Source organism: Balaenoptera acutorostrata, chromosome 21 (assembly GCF_949987535.1).
Source record: "Balaenoptera acutorostrata chromosome 21, mBalAcu1.1, whole genome shotgun sequence".
Lineage (NCBI taxonomy): Eukaryota > Metazoa > Chordata > Mammalia > Artiodactyla > Balaenopteridae > Balaenoptera > Balaenoptera acutorostrata.
In genome coordinates this window covers 26687447-26704429 of record NC_080084.1, presented here as the reverse complement: position 1 = coordinate 26704429, position 16983 = coordinate 26687447, and the positions used below count along the sequence as shown (strand labels likewise).

The following is a 16983-nucleotide window of genomic DNA, read 5'->3' as shown; positions in this document are numbered from 1 at the left end:
GGAAGTCCCTTGCCTTCATTTTTGAGGGATATTTTCACTGGATATAGAACTGATCATTATTTTTCTTTTATCATTTGGGGATATCATTCTATTGTCTTTCTGGATTCCAGTATTTCTGTTGGAAAGTCAGCTGTCAGTCTTATCCCTGCTTCTTTGAACAATTTTCTATTGCTGCTTTTAAGTTTTTCTCATTTCTGTGGTATCAGCAGTTCTGAAATTCATGGGTTTCACAGCACTTCTTGAGTCTATGATTTGATATTTCTTGTCTGTTTCAGAAAGTTCTCAAACTTTATCTCTCAAATATTACTTGTGTCTCATCCTCTCTCTCTAATCCTCCTGTGGCCTTTTCACTATGTCCCATATGTCTCGAACATTCTTTTCTGCCTTTCTCATCTTTTTGCCTATTTAAGCTGGAGAGCTGTCTTCAGTTATAGAGTTCACTTTTTTTTAAAATGATTATTTATTTATTTATTTATGGCTGCATTGGGTCTTCATTTCTGTGCAAGGGCTTTCTCTAGTTGTGGCAAGCAGGGGCCACTCTTCATCGCAGTGCGTGGGCCTCTCACTATCGTGGCCTCTCTTGTTGCGGAGCACAGGCTCCAGACGCGCAGGCTCAGTAATTGTGGCTCACGGGCCTAGTTGCTCCGCAGCATGTGGGATCTTCCCAGACCAGGGCTCGAACCCGTGTCCCCTGCATTGGCAGGCAGATTCTCAACCACTGCGCCACCAGGGAAGCGCTAGAGTTCACTTTTTAAAAAAGTTCTAGTTTACTAGTGCAAGTCTCCATTTTGTCATTTAGTTCTTTTATCATAGCTCTCTTTAAAGTCATATCGGTGTCTGGACCAGTGGGTTTGAGTCTATTGTCTACTATTTTTCTCTTGATTTTTCAGTCAAGACTTGTCTGTTTATTTCTCCTGAGTTTCCAGTCAGGACTTGTTTTCCCATATTCTGGTTATTTTTTATAACTGAATGCTGCATATTGTATATGAAAAATTGTAGATATCATTTGACACTCCATATGTTGTTATCTTTTTCTAGAGAGCACAGGCTTTTTGCTTACGAAGGGCACCTAGGCTATAGGCAGACCATCTTAACCCAGAGTGGATTTAGTCAGGGATTAAGATGACTCGAAGCTCATCTTGGGCTTTATGAAGGCTTCAGTCCTCCAGAGGGTTTCATCCCTAGTTTACTTCTAGCTCCTTCTTACTCCAAGGGCATTGTCCTTTATTGTCCCAACTGAAAGTCTAGGATGTTTACTAGATCTCTTCTGCTTGGCGGCCCGTGAACTCCAATTTTTGTCATGTCCCCCGTCCTGTGATTCTGTCAGAACCTCAGTTCAGTTTCTTAGTCTCTCAGCTGCTGCTTCTGTGATCAGTGTTTAAATGCAGGGGAGACATGGTGCCAATTTCCAGATACACCTTCTCTAGGTCTTAGTCTGTCTCTGATCCATCACACTGTGTGCATGTGCACGTGCACACACACACACACACACACAGAGTCCAGCAGCGTTTTCAGTTGTTGCTGGTGAGAAGAGTTGTTTCAAAGTAGCTTTGCCTGTCATTGTACCAGTGGAACCCCAAATTTCAATAAGTGATTTTTTTAAATAAAAAGTTACATTTTATTGGAAATGCATCTCATAATGAAAGGCATAGGATGCTTTTAAAAATCAGTTTGTATATCCATGGATGAATATGATTGATCTCTAGAATGAGACAAGCTCAGAATCCATTCTATTCCTATTTGTTAAATCTAAGTGATAAGAAAGTTGTTTACATAAATAAGTAGATGGAAATAGAAGAAGTCTGTCATCTAATTCTTTGAATGGCTTCTTTGAATGCCAACATTCACATAGTGATCTATCATCATAAATTTTTAAGTAGTGTTTCAGCTGACAACTCAATTAAGTTTTTCTTAAATAATTTAAAAGAGAGCATTGGAAAATACTTGACTATTTTTACGTTTTGTTATTTTGTCACTAGATGCATTCTTTTCTATACACCTACACCAACATTTTGAACTGTTTCTTTGTTTGGCCCTGGAGGCTTTTATATACTGAGGCAATGCACCTTAGTAAGGTTCTTGATTGCTGAGGGGTACTCCTTTCTTATATAAAGTAGGAAAAGGACATGTTTTTAATCAGGACAATTTTTGCAATATATATGAAAGTTGCTGATCTTAAAACAGATTCCCTTAAAATTAATCTTGCTCTTGGAAATCCTTACAGTTTGAAGACCCTGAACCAGGAAACTAGGCATTAGTGCTGCTACTATAAGGGAACTGTAAAGTTCAGAAAACAGCAGGGCTTAGAGTGGTGCAGGCAGTTGGAGGTAAGATATGACTGATAGCTGTCATTTATTCTCAGGGTTGTTCCCCAGCTGAAGCGCTATAAGCTGAGCAGAGAGAGGGAAAACCTTCACTGCAGAGCAAACGGAGCATTATTGCTTACTGTCTCTTCAGATAAGCAGAGAGCCAGACAGTGGAGTGAAAAGATTGTGTCTCAACCCAGCACAGATGCCCTGACGCTGCAGACACAATTAATTTGGATTGAAGCTACATACCTTCATGTGGCCCCGAGAAGGGAGAGACCGGTACCCAAGTTCACAAAAACTGAGGCAAGTGCAATCATTCTGCGCTCTCTGTCCTGAATGGTCTCTCCCAGGTGAAATCTCCAAAGGCAAAAACAGTCACCAGACCTCTAATCTTAAAACCCAGAATGAATAAAAATGACTGGCAAAGGAAACAGCCAGCAAGCAATGACAGATGCCACGATGCAATGGAACATGGAATTAGTGAAAGTGGTAGATTTAGAGAGAGCAAGGTTCATTATTCCGGAAGAATTAGTCTGGGGGCTTCGTGTTGTTTTCCTTAGTCTTTACCTGATGGAAATCATCAGACTGGAAGGGGTGTGCTGTGTGGATCCCACGAGCTATTTCTCTAATCAGGAGTCTGTGGGGCCCTTTCTGGACCCACCGTGGGCTCAGTCTGTGAACCTAGGCGCACTGCTCAGCCTCTTGGGCTGTTGCCTCCAGGCCATTTTCATGGCCTCCCAGGGAGTGTGGATCTGGTCAGCTGAGGTCCTTCAGGTCAGCCCACCGTGCCTGAGGAAAGCAGGGATTCCTGAATCTCTGCACAGGGGTCTGTGGGGAAACAAAGGCAGTGGCCTGGCTTTTGCAGTTTCAAAGACCAACCAGGAACTTGGCAGTAAGATTTTGGTTTCGCCAGTGCTTCAAGGGCAGGCTTCAGCTTTACTCCATCTTATTTCCTCATTGCTCCCAGGGAACTTGAAAGGGAATTGCCCTTAATTAGGGCTCACTGTTCAGGTCCTCATCTTATCTCTGTCTAGAGTCTGCCTTCCTGCTGGATAGTCCCACCTCAGCAACCTAATAAATATATCCTGAGCAGAAAATACAGAGTTAGAGGGAACTTAAAGGACAACCAAAGAGGACCACCACTAAGCCCATGCATCTTTGTGCCAAAAAAAATTTTAAGTCACTTCTTCTTCAAAACACTTAACTTACATCTGCTAGACAATTATTTTACTATATCTATTTTGTCATGGCAACATGACTGTCACAGACCAACATATTGTCAAAATAAATATGCAAATCTATGAAGACTATAGTGTGAACCACGTCCCCGTGGACACAGCATCCGGGCACAACGAACAGCTTTCACGGCCCTTCACGGCAGCCTTACATCAGTGCCTTTTATTTTGCAGCTGAGAAAACAAACGCCTGAGATGGGAGAAGTGACTGTCCCAAGGTCTCCTTGCCACCTAGTAATCAGCTTCCTGGCTCTGGTACTTTTCCACTGCTTTCCTGACTGATCCTTGCTTCCTGCCAACTCTCTCCAAGGAAGTTGAGCCCATGAAAATCTTATTTCTCTAAACTTCCTAGAACACAGGTCCCGCCTTCCAAGTGCCGCTCGGCTTCCAACTTCCACACACCTTGTGACAATAACCCCTGTGAGCTGCATTTTATGTGATATGAGGCAGGTGTACTGCGGTTGAATATGTGTCTCAAGAGAGCTTATTAAAACAGCTAAGTCAATTAACTCTTAGAAACATGTAACCTTTTCCAGGAAGATACATCTGAGGCACAGGAGCTTATGGGGACAAGTCCTTGGGGAAAGTGTGGCCTTTGATCTCAGAGACCCTTTCCCAGGTCAGCCGGGCCCACAGGGCTGGGAGGTCTCTTCTGATCTGGGGAGGGGGGTGGTGGGCTGGCCTGAACACAGGATGCCATGCGGACTGGCCTTGTGCACAGGAGCAGACAGATGAGATGAGAAGCACTCATCCATTAGAGCAGATTCTGGAAACTCAACTGAAAAGGACTTACTGGGCATAAAAGGTGACTAATAGGAACCTGAGGGCAGAGGGGCGTGTGCCTAACCCAGGCTGGGTGTCTGCTTTAGGAAGGCAGTGATGAAACCTTAGCAAGGCATCATGAGGCCAAAGGTGAGATGCGATCTCTGCCTCTGTGAGTCAGCTTTAGATGGGAAAGTCTCTGTCCGAGGGTCAGGGACCGCACTCCTCCCCAGCAGGCCCAGGTGAGGACTGAGGGACTCCTGGTGCCCCTCATATCAGCCACGAGCAGCATCGTTGGGTCAGAGGCACATGCCTCAAGGTCATCTAAATCTTGCAGATGATTGCATGATTACAGTGACATCATGCTCCCCAGGGGGAAGGCATCTCGACTGCTGCACACATGGTGGTCCCCACCAGAGCCTCCTCCCGGAGCAGGTGGCTTCCTGGTATTTGGATCCAAGAAGCCTGGGCCTCCTCGGGATGCAGGATGCCTGCAAGCCCTTGACCCCAGGCTCAGCCTTGCCAGCGGCTTTGCTAGAACTCTAGCGCCGACCCAGGGATTCCTCATCCCCCAGCCCTCCAATTCGAGGCTGTGATCTCCAGGTCTTACAAACTGCCCTTTTCCTCCCACCATGTATCTGGGGGAACCTTGGTCTCCCCAACTTCTGAGGTGGTTCTGAACCACTTCCAGGAATGGCTGGGAGCAGGAGTGAGTGCTGCATGTGGCCCTGAAAAGCCAACGCTCTGCACACCTTGGGCAAACAGCCCGAGGGCCGCCCCAGTGGCCACACCTCCCAGCAGTCAGCGCTGCCTCTGCACAGAGTCCTGTGTGCACAGCTCACCCTGCCCGTGGCTTCTGCCCCCCAGCCCTGAGACATCAAAAAGCCAGACTCTGTCCTCTTTCCCTCCTCTGATGACCCAGTGGCCAGATCCCTCCATCCACCCCTTTCCCGGGAAACTCCTTTCCTGTCCCTGACTGGCCATGATGGTCTGTCTCAGAATTCTCATGGCGATTTAAAACAGGACTTGTGTTTCACTCTGTGGCCTTTGCTGCAAGTGTGTATTTGAATCCCTGATGTGACCTTGCAGCATTATCTTGAGCCAAGAGTGACCTGGCCAGAGCTTCCCCCTCCCCCCGTGTACCCCATGTGACGCATTAGAAGGACACAGGCTGAAGCTCCCTTTTAAGAATCTGGGGGCAAGGGTGGGGTTACTATATAGCTATTAACCATATGTTCTGGTCAGATACTCTGTATATTCTATCTCATTTCACATGCCCAGCAAGCCTGAGAGGTACACGTAGTCATTCCTGTGGGACAGATAAGGAACCCGCCGCACAGAGAGATTAAGTGACTGTCCCCAGGTCCCACAGCAAGGAAGTGGCTGAACTGGCCTCAGCTGTTTTCTCTCCGGTCTTTACGTTCCCCTGAGGTTCCTCAGGGGCTCCATCCAGTACAGCAGGGAGAACAGGAGGGGAGAGGCCGGGAGGGGACAGAGCTCTCTGCACGCAAAGGGCTCTGGTGAGGTGAAAGCACCACGTCTCTGTCCCACCCTAAGGAATCCCTCTGACAGCCGCGGCCCACCAGCTGGGAAAAGCACGCAGAGGCGGCTGAGCCCCCTTCCCACTGACAACGAGGGCGTGTTTGGTGCCGAGGGGGAAAGTGGAGCAGACCTGGGGGTGGGTGTAGGCCTGCCTCGGCCACCAAAAGCCAAGCCTCCAGCATTCTCTACCGGGGACTGAGTTTCTACAGGAAGTCCCGACTCTGGGCTTTTTCCTTCACTTTGTCAGGATCCCTCCCCCTGAATCCCTCCGCTCTCACCCTGGGCAGTGGGGGGGGAGTTGAACTGGCGAACCTGGGATGGCCCGTGGGAAGACCCTCCCCGGCCTCGGCCAAGCTCAGGGAGGGACCCTGCACGGGGCGTGGACTCAGGCAGCCCCGGCAGCAGCCCAGGCGGCTTACTGTGTCCTGGCTGTGTGTTCTGGGAACTTCCATGCCCCCGTCTGTAAAGTGGGGATGACAGCAGTCATGTCTTAGGACTGCTGCGGGTATTGAGTAAGATTATGTCTGCGAAGTGCTGAGTTCACTTCAGATGCTCAAACTACTCATCTCTTTTCCTTTCCCTGCTGATGTCAGGTTTCACACAGGCCAGCGCCAACGACACAGGGTGACCCTGGGGACTGGGGCGGGGGGGCGAGAATGACGGGAGGAGGCTTCTTGGGACAGTGCAACCGGCAGAGATGGGAGTGCGGGGCTGGCAGCCATGCCAGGGCTGTGGGCACCCAGGGCAGGCACGCCAGGTCTGTGCACCGGGCCCACTGCAGAGGGCCTCTCGCTGTCGTCCTCAGCCCCTCGCCCCACTCCAGAGACGTCGGAGCCTCTGAGGATGCAGCCTGGGCTCTGATATTTCACAGTGGCCTCAGGGGATTCGTAACGTACCCAGGGTGGAGAATCAGCCCTAAGGAGGGAGAAACAAGGACACAGATGTCCCTTAAACGGCAAGAAAGAAAGACCCAGCGGGAGTAAAAACGGTCATGACCTCATCCAAACTGGATTACTTCCCAAAGGCCTCACCTCCAGACATCACCACATGGGGGACTAGGGCTCCAAGGTACGGATCTGGGGGGCACGTTTCAGTCCCCACCAGTGTCTGCACCCTTATTCAGAGAGGCAACTGCTGATCACAATTACCCGTTTCAGACTTTCTGTAGCAAAAAATAAACTTCCATTGGGTTAAGCCACTGAGACTTTGGGGCTTATCTGTTTCTGCAACTGATATGACCTAATACACCTTTGTTCCTTCAACGCAAGTCCCTTTACATACCAGAGCCTAAGTCCCTGGTTCTTAAGATCTGGCCATTTCCAGCTTCCGATCTCTTCACTCCTGCCTTAGTCACTCAGCTGCAACCTTGTCGTATTCTTTGTAGTTTCAGGAACACGACATGCCCTTGCCTGCTCGTCTTTGAACCTTAGCACACACTCCTTCCCTCTGCCTCAGATGCTCCTAGAAATCTGTCCCACCTGCGCATCCATTACCGGGTCTATTACAGTCCCGGCATCATCCACGGTGGATGGTGACTGCTGACTCCTTGTCTGGCCTCCTGACCTGAGGAGACGTGCTTGTTCATCACTAGAATATACGAACTCCCAGCGGGAGTCAGACGGTTCACTAACCAGAACAATAAAAGATGTTTTGGTTTGTTTTTTTTTTTTATGTTACTTTTCCTGTTTAATTGAAAATCGTCTTTGCGGAAAAAATCATGGCAAATTTTATTCTTTGTACACTTTGTGTCCTTCAAAACCAGTATTAGATGAGGTACAATGACCACTGTCGCTATTCAAGCAGACTCTCCAGCAATAGAGGGAAATTAAAGGCTACCCTGGGGTTATTATAATGGACCTTTCTTGAGACTAAGTTGAAAAATGTTCAAGAAATTAACAGCTACAAAGTTCAGAGCTTGCCAGTGATGCCCCAGATAATAAATCCAGACGCTGTCTCTGCCGCCCCGCAGTGTCGCTCGACAGTGAGCCCGGGGATGGCCACTCCCCTCTTGAAACCATTTGGTTCCTCTGGTCTCTGTAACAAGAGGGGCCAACAGATTTCAGCTGGTGTCGCTCTCCAGTGGCGCCTCCCCTGCCTCTCAGGTGACATCAAGCCCCTCATCAGATGCCTTCAAAGGATGGCATCACTCTCCTTGTACTTTTCCCAGCTCTTCTGGCTTTCCTCCTGCTTCCCGAGGAAGTTCATCTTTGGTTCCTCCGCAGACTCACTCGCCCCATCTGATCGTTAAGCGTGAACTTCCTCCAGGCTGTGTCTGGGGCCACCTCCTCTCTTCACGTCGGCTCTCCCCCCGCTGACCTTCCTGCCCACAGCCTCACCGGCCCCGGGCCCTCCCGAGAACCACACATCTGTGTATCTCCAGCTCACTCCTCGAGCTCCAGGCACACGACGTGACATGTCTCAGAGTCAACGCAGACGTTCCTCTGCCTCCCAACCACTCCTCTTTCAATTTCCCAGGATAGGCAAAGACACACCTTCCCTCCTTACAGTCCTGTAAGCCAGAAACCAAGTGTCATGCCCGTCACTGCTCGATCCCTTAATCCCAAATCCAGTGCATCACCAGGCCCTGGCAATTTTCATTCCTAAATATGTCCCCAACCCACCCACTTCTCCCCACTTCCTTTACCCTCATCCACACTATTCTCACCTCTTTCCTGGGTCTGTGCAGTACCTTCCTGACGGGTTGGTGGCCCCTCATCCAGCCCCTCTGGATGCCTCCGTTCCTTTCTCCACGGTGCTGCCAGAGAAATCTTGCCAAATTCAAATATGGTACTGTCACCTTCTTCCTTAAAACCTTCCAGTGACTTCTTACTCCTCTCAGGAGAAGAATAAATTCTTCAGCTGGCCCATGGAGCCCGGCCTGGCCTCAGCTTCTCTCCAGCCCATCCACGCCACATCCACCCCTTAACATATGCCGTCCGCTCGGTCTGGATGCCCCTTCCCGCCAGCTCCCCCGCTCCCAGCCCCTACCCTACCCATCCCCTCAGGGGTTAACTCACGCCACCCTCCGGGTGACACCAGATCCCCTATTAGATGAGGTCATAAGGCAATATACTTTTCACTCTTATACTTTAAACAAGTGGACTTTTCATTTCTATGGGCAAGTATTAGATTATCATGCGTCCCCTTGACTGAATGGATGGCAAGTTCTCTGGGGGGCTGGGGGTAGGGTGGGGAGAGCCCGTATCTGGTGTTGCTCACAGTCGTCTCCTGAGAGCTTATTACAGGGCCTTGAGTCACACCCTTTTAAGATGTTTTATGAAGAAACAGATTTGCCATGATTTGTGAAGAATGGAAGTTTGTCCCTGGATTTCTCTTTAAGGCTTCCTAGTTACCGTAACGGAGGCTGCTGAGAAACTATGGGCTCTTTTGGCCAAGACACCACCCTGCAAAAGGAGACTGGATGTGGCTGGACAGCTCGGAAGACTTCCGAGGGCCGGGGAAGTCGCCCCTGCAGGCAGCAGTCCAGAAGGGTACCACCTCCTCAACTTCCCTGCAGCAGAAATGGTTGATGCCTAGAAATCCTGCAGGATGCTTCTGAAGATAGACCACTTCTCTGAGACAGCCTCTAACTTGCAGTGTGAATTTGTCATCTTCTTGTTGCTGACGCAGACAGACAACAGCAATGACGCAGACCTTACCCAAGTCACCAACAAACAAAGGAAAGGACTCAAGGTGAATCTGACCCAGAGAGTCTTAGAGAATTTTAACCCAAGCCTACTCTTGGCAGACAACATTAACTAGAGGAGTTTGGGCTTCACTGATACTTCAGTGAGTTTCTAAGAAGTTTCCCTCACGTTGAAAACAATCAAATCAACTAGACATCATACATGTGTACGTGCTGCCACGTCAAAGGCCATCGGGCAGGCCTCATCACTGCAGCCTCTTGTTTTACGTGAGCACAGAATTGTGTGTATAGTATGTACGTGTTTGTTTTTCTAATAAAAAAAAAATCCATAGTTTTTATCAGTATCCTAAGGAGGTCTTGATTTACAAGTGTAGGAACCAGCAAACTACATACAGAATAAAGCCTCTTCTGGTCCTAAAATTACATACATCTTAAAGCTTAATGCCAAATTGGTGGCAGTGTTGGAAAATTTAGTGACAATCTGGACCCCCTGTATTTGATTGTTAAATATTTGCCTGAAAAAAAAAATTCAGTTTTTAATGCAGATATTTGGAGTCATGTAGATAGAGTCCAAGACCTTGGCTGTAACGTTAACCCACACATTTGCATGATTGATGCTGGGCTCCTGACCTCCTCTGAGCCTAAGTGCATTCATCTAAGTTCAGCCCAATGGAAGGTTGTCAGGGACCCAGCACAGCAGGGAAGAGGAAGATTCTGTGAACAACCACAATTCCTGATCCGTAGTCAGTACGTGCCTCCTCACGCATCCAGAGGAAATCCTCTTGATTTTAACAACCAAAACTTGACTGGAGCTGAGTCAGATACCCACCTGTTAACTCCCCAGCCAGCGCACCTCTGGGAAGTAGGGGAGGAGAAGCCAGCTGGAAATGCGTCTTTCCCCACATAAAAGGTGTCTTATTTGTCTCAACACCTGCACAGGACGGGAAGAGGCCAGCAGAAGACCCCAGACCCACACCCAACACCCTCCCGGGGCCATATGAATGGTTGCCCCAATTCCTCCTGACTGCTTGGCCATAAGGAGTTAATACTGCAAAATCATGACTGAAGATGTAGAACTGAGAGTCTTCAGACCCTTACTCCAAAGAGTTTTTAAACTACAGACTCCTAAAAGGCTGCTGTTTTTTGTTCCTTTTTTTGTATTTCATGATAGCCATAAGAATAAACTTAAAAACTGCTGCCATTATGTAAGGGAGCATCGAATGTCCAAGGAGTTCAAACTCTACTTCCATGCAATATCTTATCTATATTTATCCTCCTATATTCCCCCACTTCACCTCCTCCCCCAAGGCATCCTTCTCTTTGGGTTGCTCTTGATATGGAGTGAATATTGGAGCCTCTTCTTTCCCCCCACTTCAATGAAACTCCTTTGACCTCAAACCAGAGGGATGGAATAGGGGAATAAAATTAGTGAATGACACACACTCAGCTCTCATCCTTTGCAGAGCACCCCTAGGTCCTGGTGACGCTGGTCCTGGCTGATTTTGGGGAGCCTTCCCCCCCAGATATTTGAGTTAGGGCCTGGGATCATTCCCTGAGGCACATTTTCCTCTGCACAGTTCCACGGCACCATTGGGTGGGGTAATAAAGGGTCTGTTTACGATATTAAATTTCTCAAGGCTTGAGGTGGGGTCTTTTGGACTCTTTACCAGTGATCAATTTTTCAGTCTGCTGCTTTATCTACCTGACAGGAAGACTTGAACTACTGCCATTTCTAAATTGCACTTCTAAATATTGACTTAATGGCAAGACTCAAAGTGTCATAACACAGCTCACTGGAGCAATAAAGATTTTCCAGGCCTCATCAAGAGGTCTGTACAATGTCCGGTGGGGAGTGGAGAAGGAAGAGGAGGATTTGAGAAGAAAAATAAAACCGAGTCATGTTTAGAAGAAATGTCACTGCACTTCACTAAATCTTGCAGAGACAAATGAACACTCACTGGGCTCTGAGCTGTGGCCGGAGGGGACCAAGGTGGAGGGAGAAAGGACAGCAGTGATGGTTAATCCCTCAGCTGTCAACCAGCAAGAATGGAGGGGCCAGAGCATGCCTGGCTTGGGCTGGGCGGCAGGGCCTTCAGAGACAGCTGGTTCTCAGGGAGCCTTTATTTGTGGATCCAGTTTAGAAGGACTGGACAGTGTCTAAGAAACAAGAGACTTTTCATCCAATTTCTATCAAGACTTCAACACAGCCAGATGGTTAGCTAATCTTCATTTAGATCACTGAGGAAATTCTAGGAGGTTATCTGTTTTAGCTTCTGCCCTCCTGATAGGTAACACCATAAACTGATCTCAAGGCGTGTTTGTCACATCACATTAGCTGTTGAACTGTGAATCAAAGAAAGCGATTGGCCATTTCTTGCCCTTCAGGAGCTATTTTGGAGGAGCGACAAGATATTTTACATTCACGTTAGCATTGAGACTTTGTAGCTACTCAGTGATACATAAATTCAGATTGCTGATTATGATTAAGGAGCCAGACTCTCCAGGATGAGATAAAGAGTGATGTTCTGTAATACAGCTGAGAGAAGTCTGAAATATGGCAACTGTCTCCTTTAAGATCTTCCCCCCCTTTCCACGAGCATTGGCATCCATGGCTACCCAGAAGGCCATCAGAGGAGAGTGTATGTGGAGGAGGCATGTGGAGAGCTGGGAGGAGATGCCAGGAGAGGTGGTCTTCAGAGCAGGAAGAGTTCAAGTTCCAAGACACAGAAAGTTATATTAACCGGATACCCTGGAAGATGGCCCTTATGGAATCGGGACAATATTCGTCTTGATGGTCCTCAGGTTCGTTTTGAGGTGGTCCCTGAGACCGCGTGTTCGCTTCCTGCCCCTCCTAGGCCTATGCCTGTGGGCCCTTGTGTTTGCTGATGATGATTGCTGAGAATGACCTCAAAGTGCAGCAACATCTTTTGGCTCTGGATCTCATCACATTGGGCTGAACCTGAGCTTGGCTCCTCTATCAAGTCTGATTAGCTTGGCTGATGCACCCACTTGCTTTCTTAACCTTACGTCCAACTCCGTGAAAAGTTGAGCCTCCATTTAAGGTAGAGTTCTCTTCAACCCTTCCCTTGCTTGAAAGCTTCTTCTTATGTTAGCCCAGGTAGCCGCTATGGACCGAACCCCAGGCGTCCTCTGAAGCAACTCCAGCACTCCCCCGACACTGCATCTGCCCGCAGAACCAGCCTGTCTGTCTGTTCTTCTGCCGGGTTTTGAAGTAACGCAGCTGCCCTGGCCGTCCCGGGCTCACCTGTGGATGCCAGTCTCTGCTCTGCGGCAGCTTTCGGGGCACTCAGCACAGCGCAGCTGTGGGTCTGCTTTCCCTGCTCTCCATCTGTCCTTGCTTGACGCTCCTCCTCCGAGAGCTGGCATAGCCTTGAGCCCCCGGAGCAGCTCTCCACGTGACCACCTCCAACCAGCATCCTCCAAACTCTCGCTCCAGGCCCACGTCCTCGGTGTGGGCCGCCTGTGACTCAGTCTGGGCTCACTCCCCCTTCTCGCCACACTCCCCCGCCCCCCAGAACCCGCCACGCTCTCACAGTTCCATCAGGCTGCCGCTGTCTCAGCCCAGGCCAGCAAGATCCCTCCAGATGCTTCTCCCCACTTATCCCTTAATTTCTTCTAGGCCTCCCTGATCTCTCCTTCCACAATGACAATCATCAGTATTACACCATGAAGAATTAGGAAAAACATGTCTACAGCCATGTGCATGGAAAAGTTATATTGTCCGCTCACTAGGAACACATCCTACCAATGGGAAGTCGGTGGTGAGTTGAGTATTCTGTTGTCACTGAATCCTGTCATCCTTAATGACAGAGTTTGGCTGACAAGACGCGAGTCTCCTGAAGCCTCCTCACAGCAGCCAGGGCAGTCTGCATGAGTGCTTACCTCCCTCACTGAAGTAAGTTAAGTACTTTAGTTTCTCATTGATTTAGGATGTACAGGAGGAATATTAATATAAAGGGACTTCATTTAATGCACAACCAAAACGTTGTGAGAGCTTTGAATCCTCTTTTCAGTATTGTAGGGGAGCTCAAAATCTGTAGAAATGGTACTCCAAATTCTTTTGTAAAGCAAATAAGCACCCTATAATTTATCTCTCCAGTGTATCCAAAATTTTACCCACGAAAACGCATGATATACTGCAGAAATATTGCTGAACCAAGGGAATTAGGAAATGGCATTACGTCTGGTCTGATGTAAGAGAGTTTGAACCAAAATTTAAAGAAACATGTCCACAAGACATTTCTTGAACAAAGACCCCATTTTCTAAATCCTGGCTTGGTCTCCAAACACGTCTACATGCTTTGTTCTCAGAGACTCCAATGGTGCTTTGAGATTTGGAAGGTTGGACAGGCCTGGATGTCAACACACTCACCTGGCCAGTAGTACATGTAGACCTTCCTTTTGGCCTTGGTCAGAGTGATCCACAGAGGTTCTGATCCATTCCACCAGAGAGGCATCAGGCTGTCTCTGTTGACCCCTATGTCAAATGACTTGTTGGTGGCGGGGTCCCACATGTAGTTCCCGATCATCTGATGGACCTCACAGTGGCGACCTACGTTAATGAAAACACAAGGCTGTCAGTTTATTGCTCTGGTATTTTTACATTTCATCTTTATTTTCTGAATTTAAAAGCCATTCAGGCTCATTTAGGGAGCACAGAACAGCATAAATAGTTACTTTTGATTTTTTTTAAAAAATCTTCTCTCTTAGATTGTACCAGAAAGGCAAACAATCCAGTAAGAAGTCCAATATTGATTGAGGATGGGGACATTCTGAGTGAAGTTAATTTGCCACGTCTGAAGCTATTTTAAGTTAAACTGAGGGCATCAGGTGTAAAATCTGACTCATTGTTCGTGGCTTGACGTCTGAAGAAGAATCAGTGTGGACACTGTAGATTCCCTTGGGACGTGGGTTATATTCTCAACCCAGAGCTCTCCCTGCACCCTTTCCACACCCTCCTCCCACCAGATCACAAATCTAGATGTTATGGAGTTTGCTCCCTTTTTTCCTGGATAAGAGGAGCTATCACTTCAGCGCTGAACAATGATAGAACCTACGACATTTGGAACAGGATGGTGAAAAATAGATTCTACTTTTTTGTTTTTTTTTGGAGGGATACTAAATTTTATTTTATAACAGCTGTATTGAGATATAATGCACTTGCCATAAAATTCATCCTTTAAAAGTATACATCCAGTGCTTTTATTGTATTCACAAAGTTGTGCAACCATCACTACTGTCTAATTCTAGAACATTCTCATCACCCCCAAAAGAAACCTCATGCAAATTAGCAGCCACTCTCCATTCCCTCCTGCTCCCAATCCCAGGTAACCATTCATCTACTTTCTGTCTCCATGAATTTGCCTATTCTGGATATTTTGTATAAATGGAATAATACAATATGTGGCCTTTTATGTCTGGCTTCTTGCATTTAGCATAATGTTTTTAAGGTTCATCCATGTCGTAATATCTATCAGTACGTCATTGTTTTTTGTGACTTAATAATATTCTACTTTGAAACACAAAGCAAGAAAACAACCCTCCCAAAGGAGCGTTACATAGAGAGGAGGGTTGCTTCTGTTGGTTACAGAAGTGAAAGACACAGCACTTGGAATCTTTTGAAACATTAGGTTTAAATTATTTACTTTGGAGCAATCTGTTACATCTTTAAAGTAAAAATAACACAAACATTGGCACGTGCATCAAAAATTGCTGCAATTTTAGTGAGCGTCATTTGGCATCGGGCTGAAACACGCTTCACAGAGCTCACTGACTGTGCTTAATCAAAGTGGCTTTTTTTGTTTGCTTGTTTGCTTGCTGTTGTTCTGTCTTCTTGCCAGCAAGCCCCCCCAACACCCACACTTTATTTTTAATCAAAAAAAAGGAGAAACCGTAAAATAAAATTTTGAAAATTTGTAGACCCAAAATATCTTAAAGGAAAAACCTTTTATTTCATCACAGAAATCCACGCATTCCACAAATGATGCTTTCAACTTAAAGCCCAGACAGCCAAACAAGACGATTTTTACCCAAAGCTGTAGAGTTAGTTTTTTGACCCTGACTGAAGCTTTCACATGTAAACTGATAAAATTTAAAAATAAAAACTTTGAGAAAATGATCCAGTGATTAAGGAACTTCTTAGTTTTATTTATTCCTTCAACTAACATTTATTAAATGCTCCTATGAACTATACATTGTGATAAGTGTAGAGACTCAAATCTGAATAAATGTAGTCCCCATCCTCAAGTGCATTGTTATGTAATACTCAACAAAGTGTCCTCTGCATAAAAGAGACAGGTCTCCTGGGAGGGGCTAAGAAGGGGACCACGTTGTAGTCTTTTTTTTTTTTTAATAAATTTATTTATTTTATTTAATTATTTTTGGCTGCGTTGGGTCTTCGTTGCTGCACACAGGCTTTCTCTAGTTGAGGCGAGCGGGAGCTATTCTTCATTGTGGCGCGCGGGCTTCTCATTGCGGTGGCTTCTCTTGTTGCGAAGCACGGGCTCTAGGCGCACGGGCTTCAGTAGTTGGGGCAGGCGAGCTTCAGTAGTTGTGGCTCGCAGGCTCCAGAGCGCAGGCTCAGTAGTTATCGCACACGGATTTAGTTGCTCCGAGGCATGTGGGATCTTCCTGGACCAGGGCTCGAACCTGTGTCCCCTGCCTCGGCAGGCAGATTCTTAACCTCTGCGCCAGCAGGGGAGCCCAGGTTGTCGTCTCACTTGGAGAATTCGGAGGGTTCTCACCAGCTCGGGTGCCGAGGGTAATTCCTACTATTAAACGTAGAGGCACCCTTCTTACTGGTTCGTGTTCAGGATATGTGTTATCCTTTTTGGTGTATCAGAGTTTAACAATATTAAGGGAACCTGCCTCATGAGTAAAAGTTCTTATCTATTTCCTTAACCCAAAATACTGCATCCCTTATCTAAAAATTTCTATCATCCTAATGATGCTCACTCACCCTTTCCACGAGGCAAGGTAATCATGATAATAGTCGTGGGAAATGTGTCCTTTAGGGTCTTTCTCTGTAGTTGCTCTCTAGCGCTCTCCCAAGGGCAGGGAGGGCATCTCACCTGGTGCTGGTGTGTACAAACTCACAGGAAGGGTGAAAATTAGAAGGGGGTATGAAAAGCGTTACTGAAGTCAGCAGACCAAAAGGAGCCTCTGAATGAATCGCCAGGAGAGCGTCGGAAGGGCTACAGATATCAGATACGGGAATAGTAAGGGAAGGTACCAAGTGGGTGTGTGTGTGTGCAGGAGTCTCTACTTTTAACTGGAACTGTTTCAACTATTCTAGAAGGAATGCGTGAAACCCAAATCTAAGCAGGGGCCTCACATGATTCAGTTTTCAAAACGTGCTACATTCAGAGAAGCAGGAAGCAACTGAAAATATTTTTTTAAGTACTTATAACCTTTACTTGTATATCTCAGAACCCCACAATATCATCTGATAAAATTTCCCTCTTCTTTT

At 47.0% G+C, this 16983-nt stretch overlaps 1 protein-coding gene across 3 annotated transcripts in view; it reads right to left on the bottom strand.

The window, feature by feature from the left end:
• The window catches only part of ENPP6 (ectonucleotide pyrophosphatase/phosphodiesterase 6), a 98528-nt gene that overhangs the window by 39830 nt on the left and 41715 nt on the right, over nt 1-16983 (bottom strand). For all 3 annotated transcript variants that reach the window (XM_057537399.1, XM_057537398.1, XM_007177855.3), the window contains exon 2: nt 13888-14067. In XM_057537399.1, coding sequence (XP_057393382.1) covers nt 13888-14067 — 180 coding nt within the window. The remainder of the gene's footprint in view (nt 1-13887; nt 14068-16983) is intronic.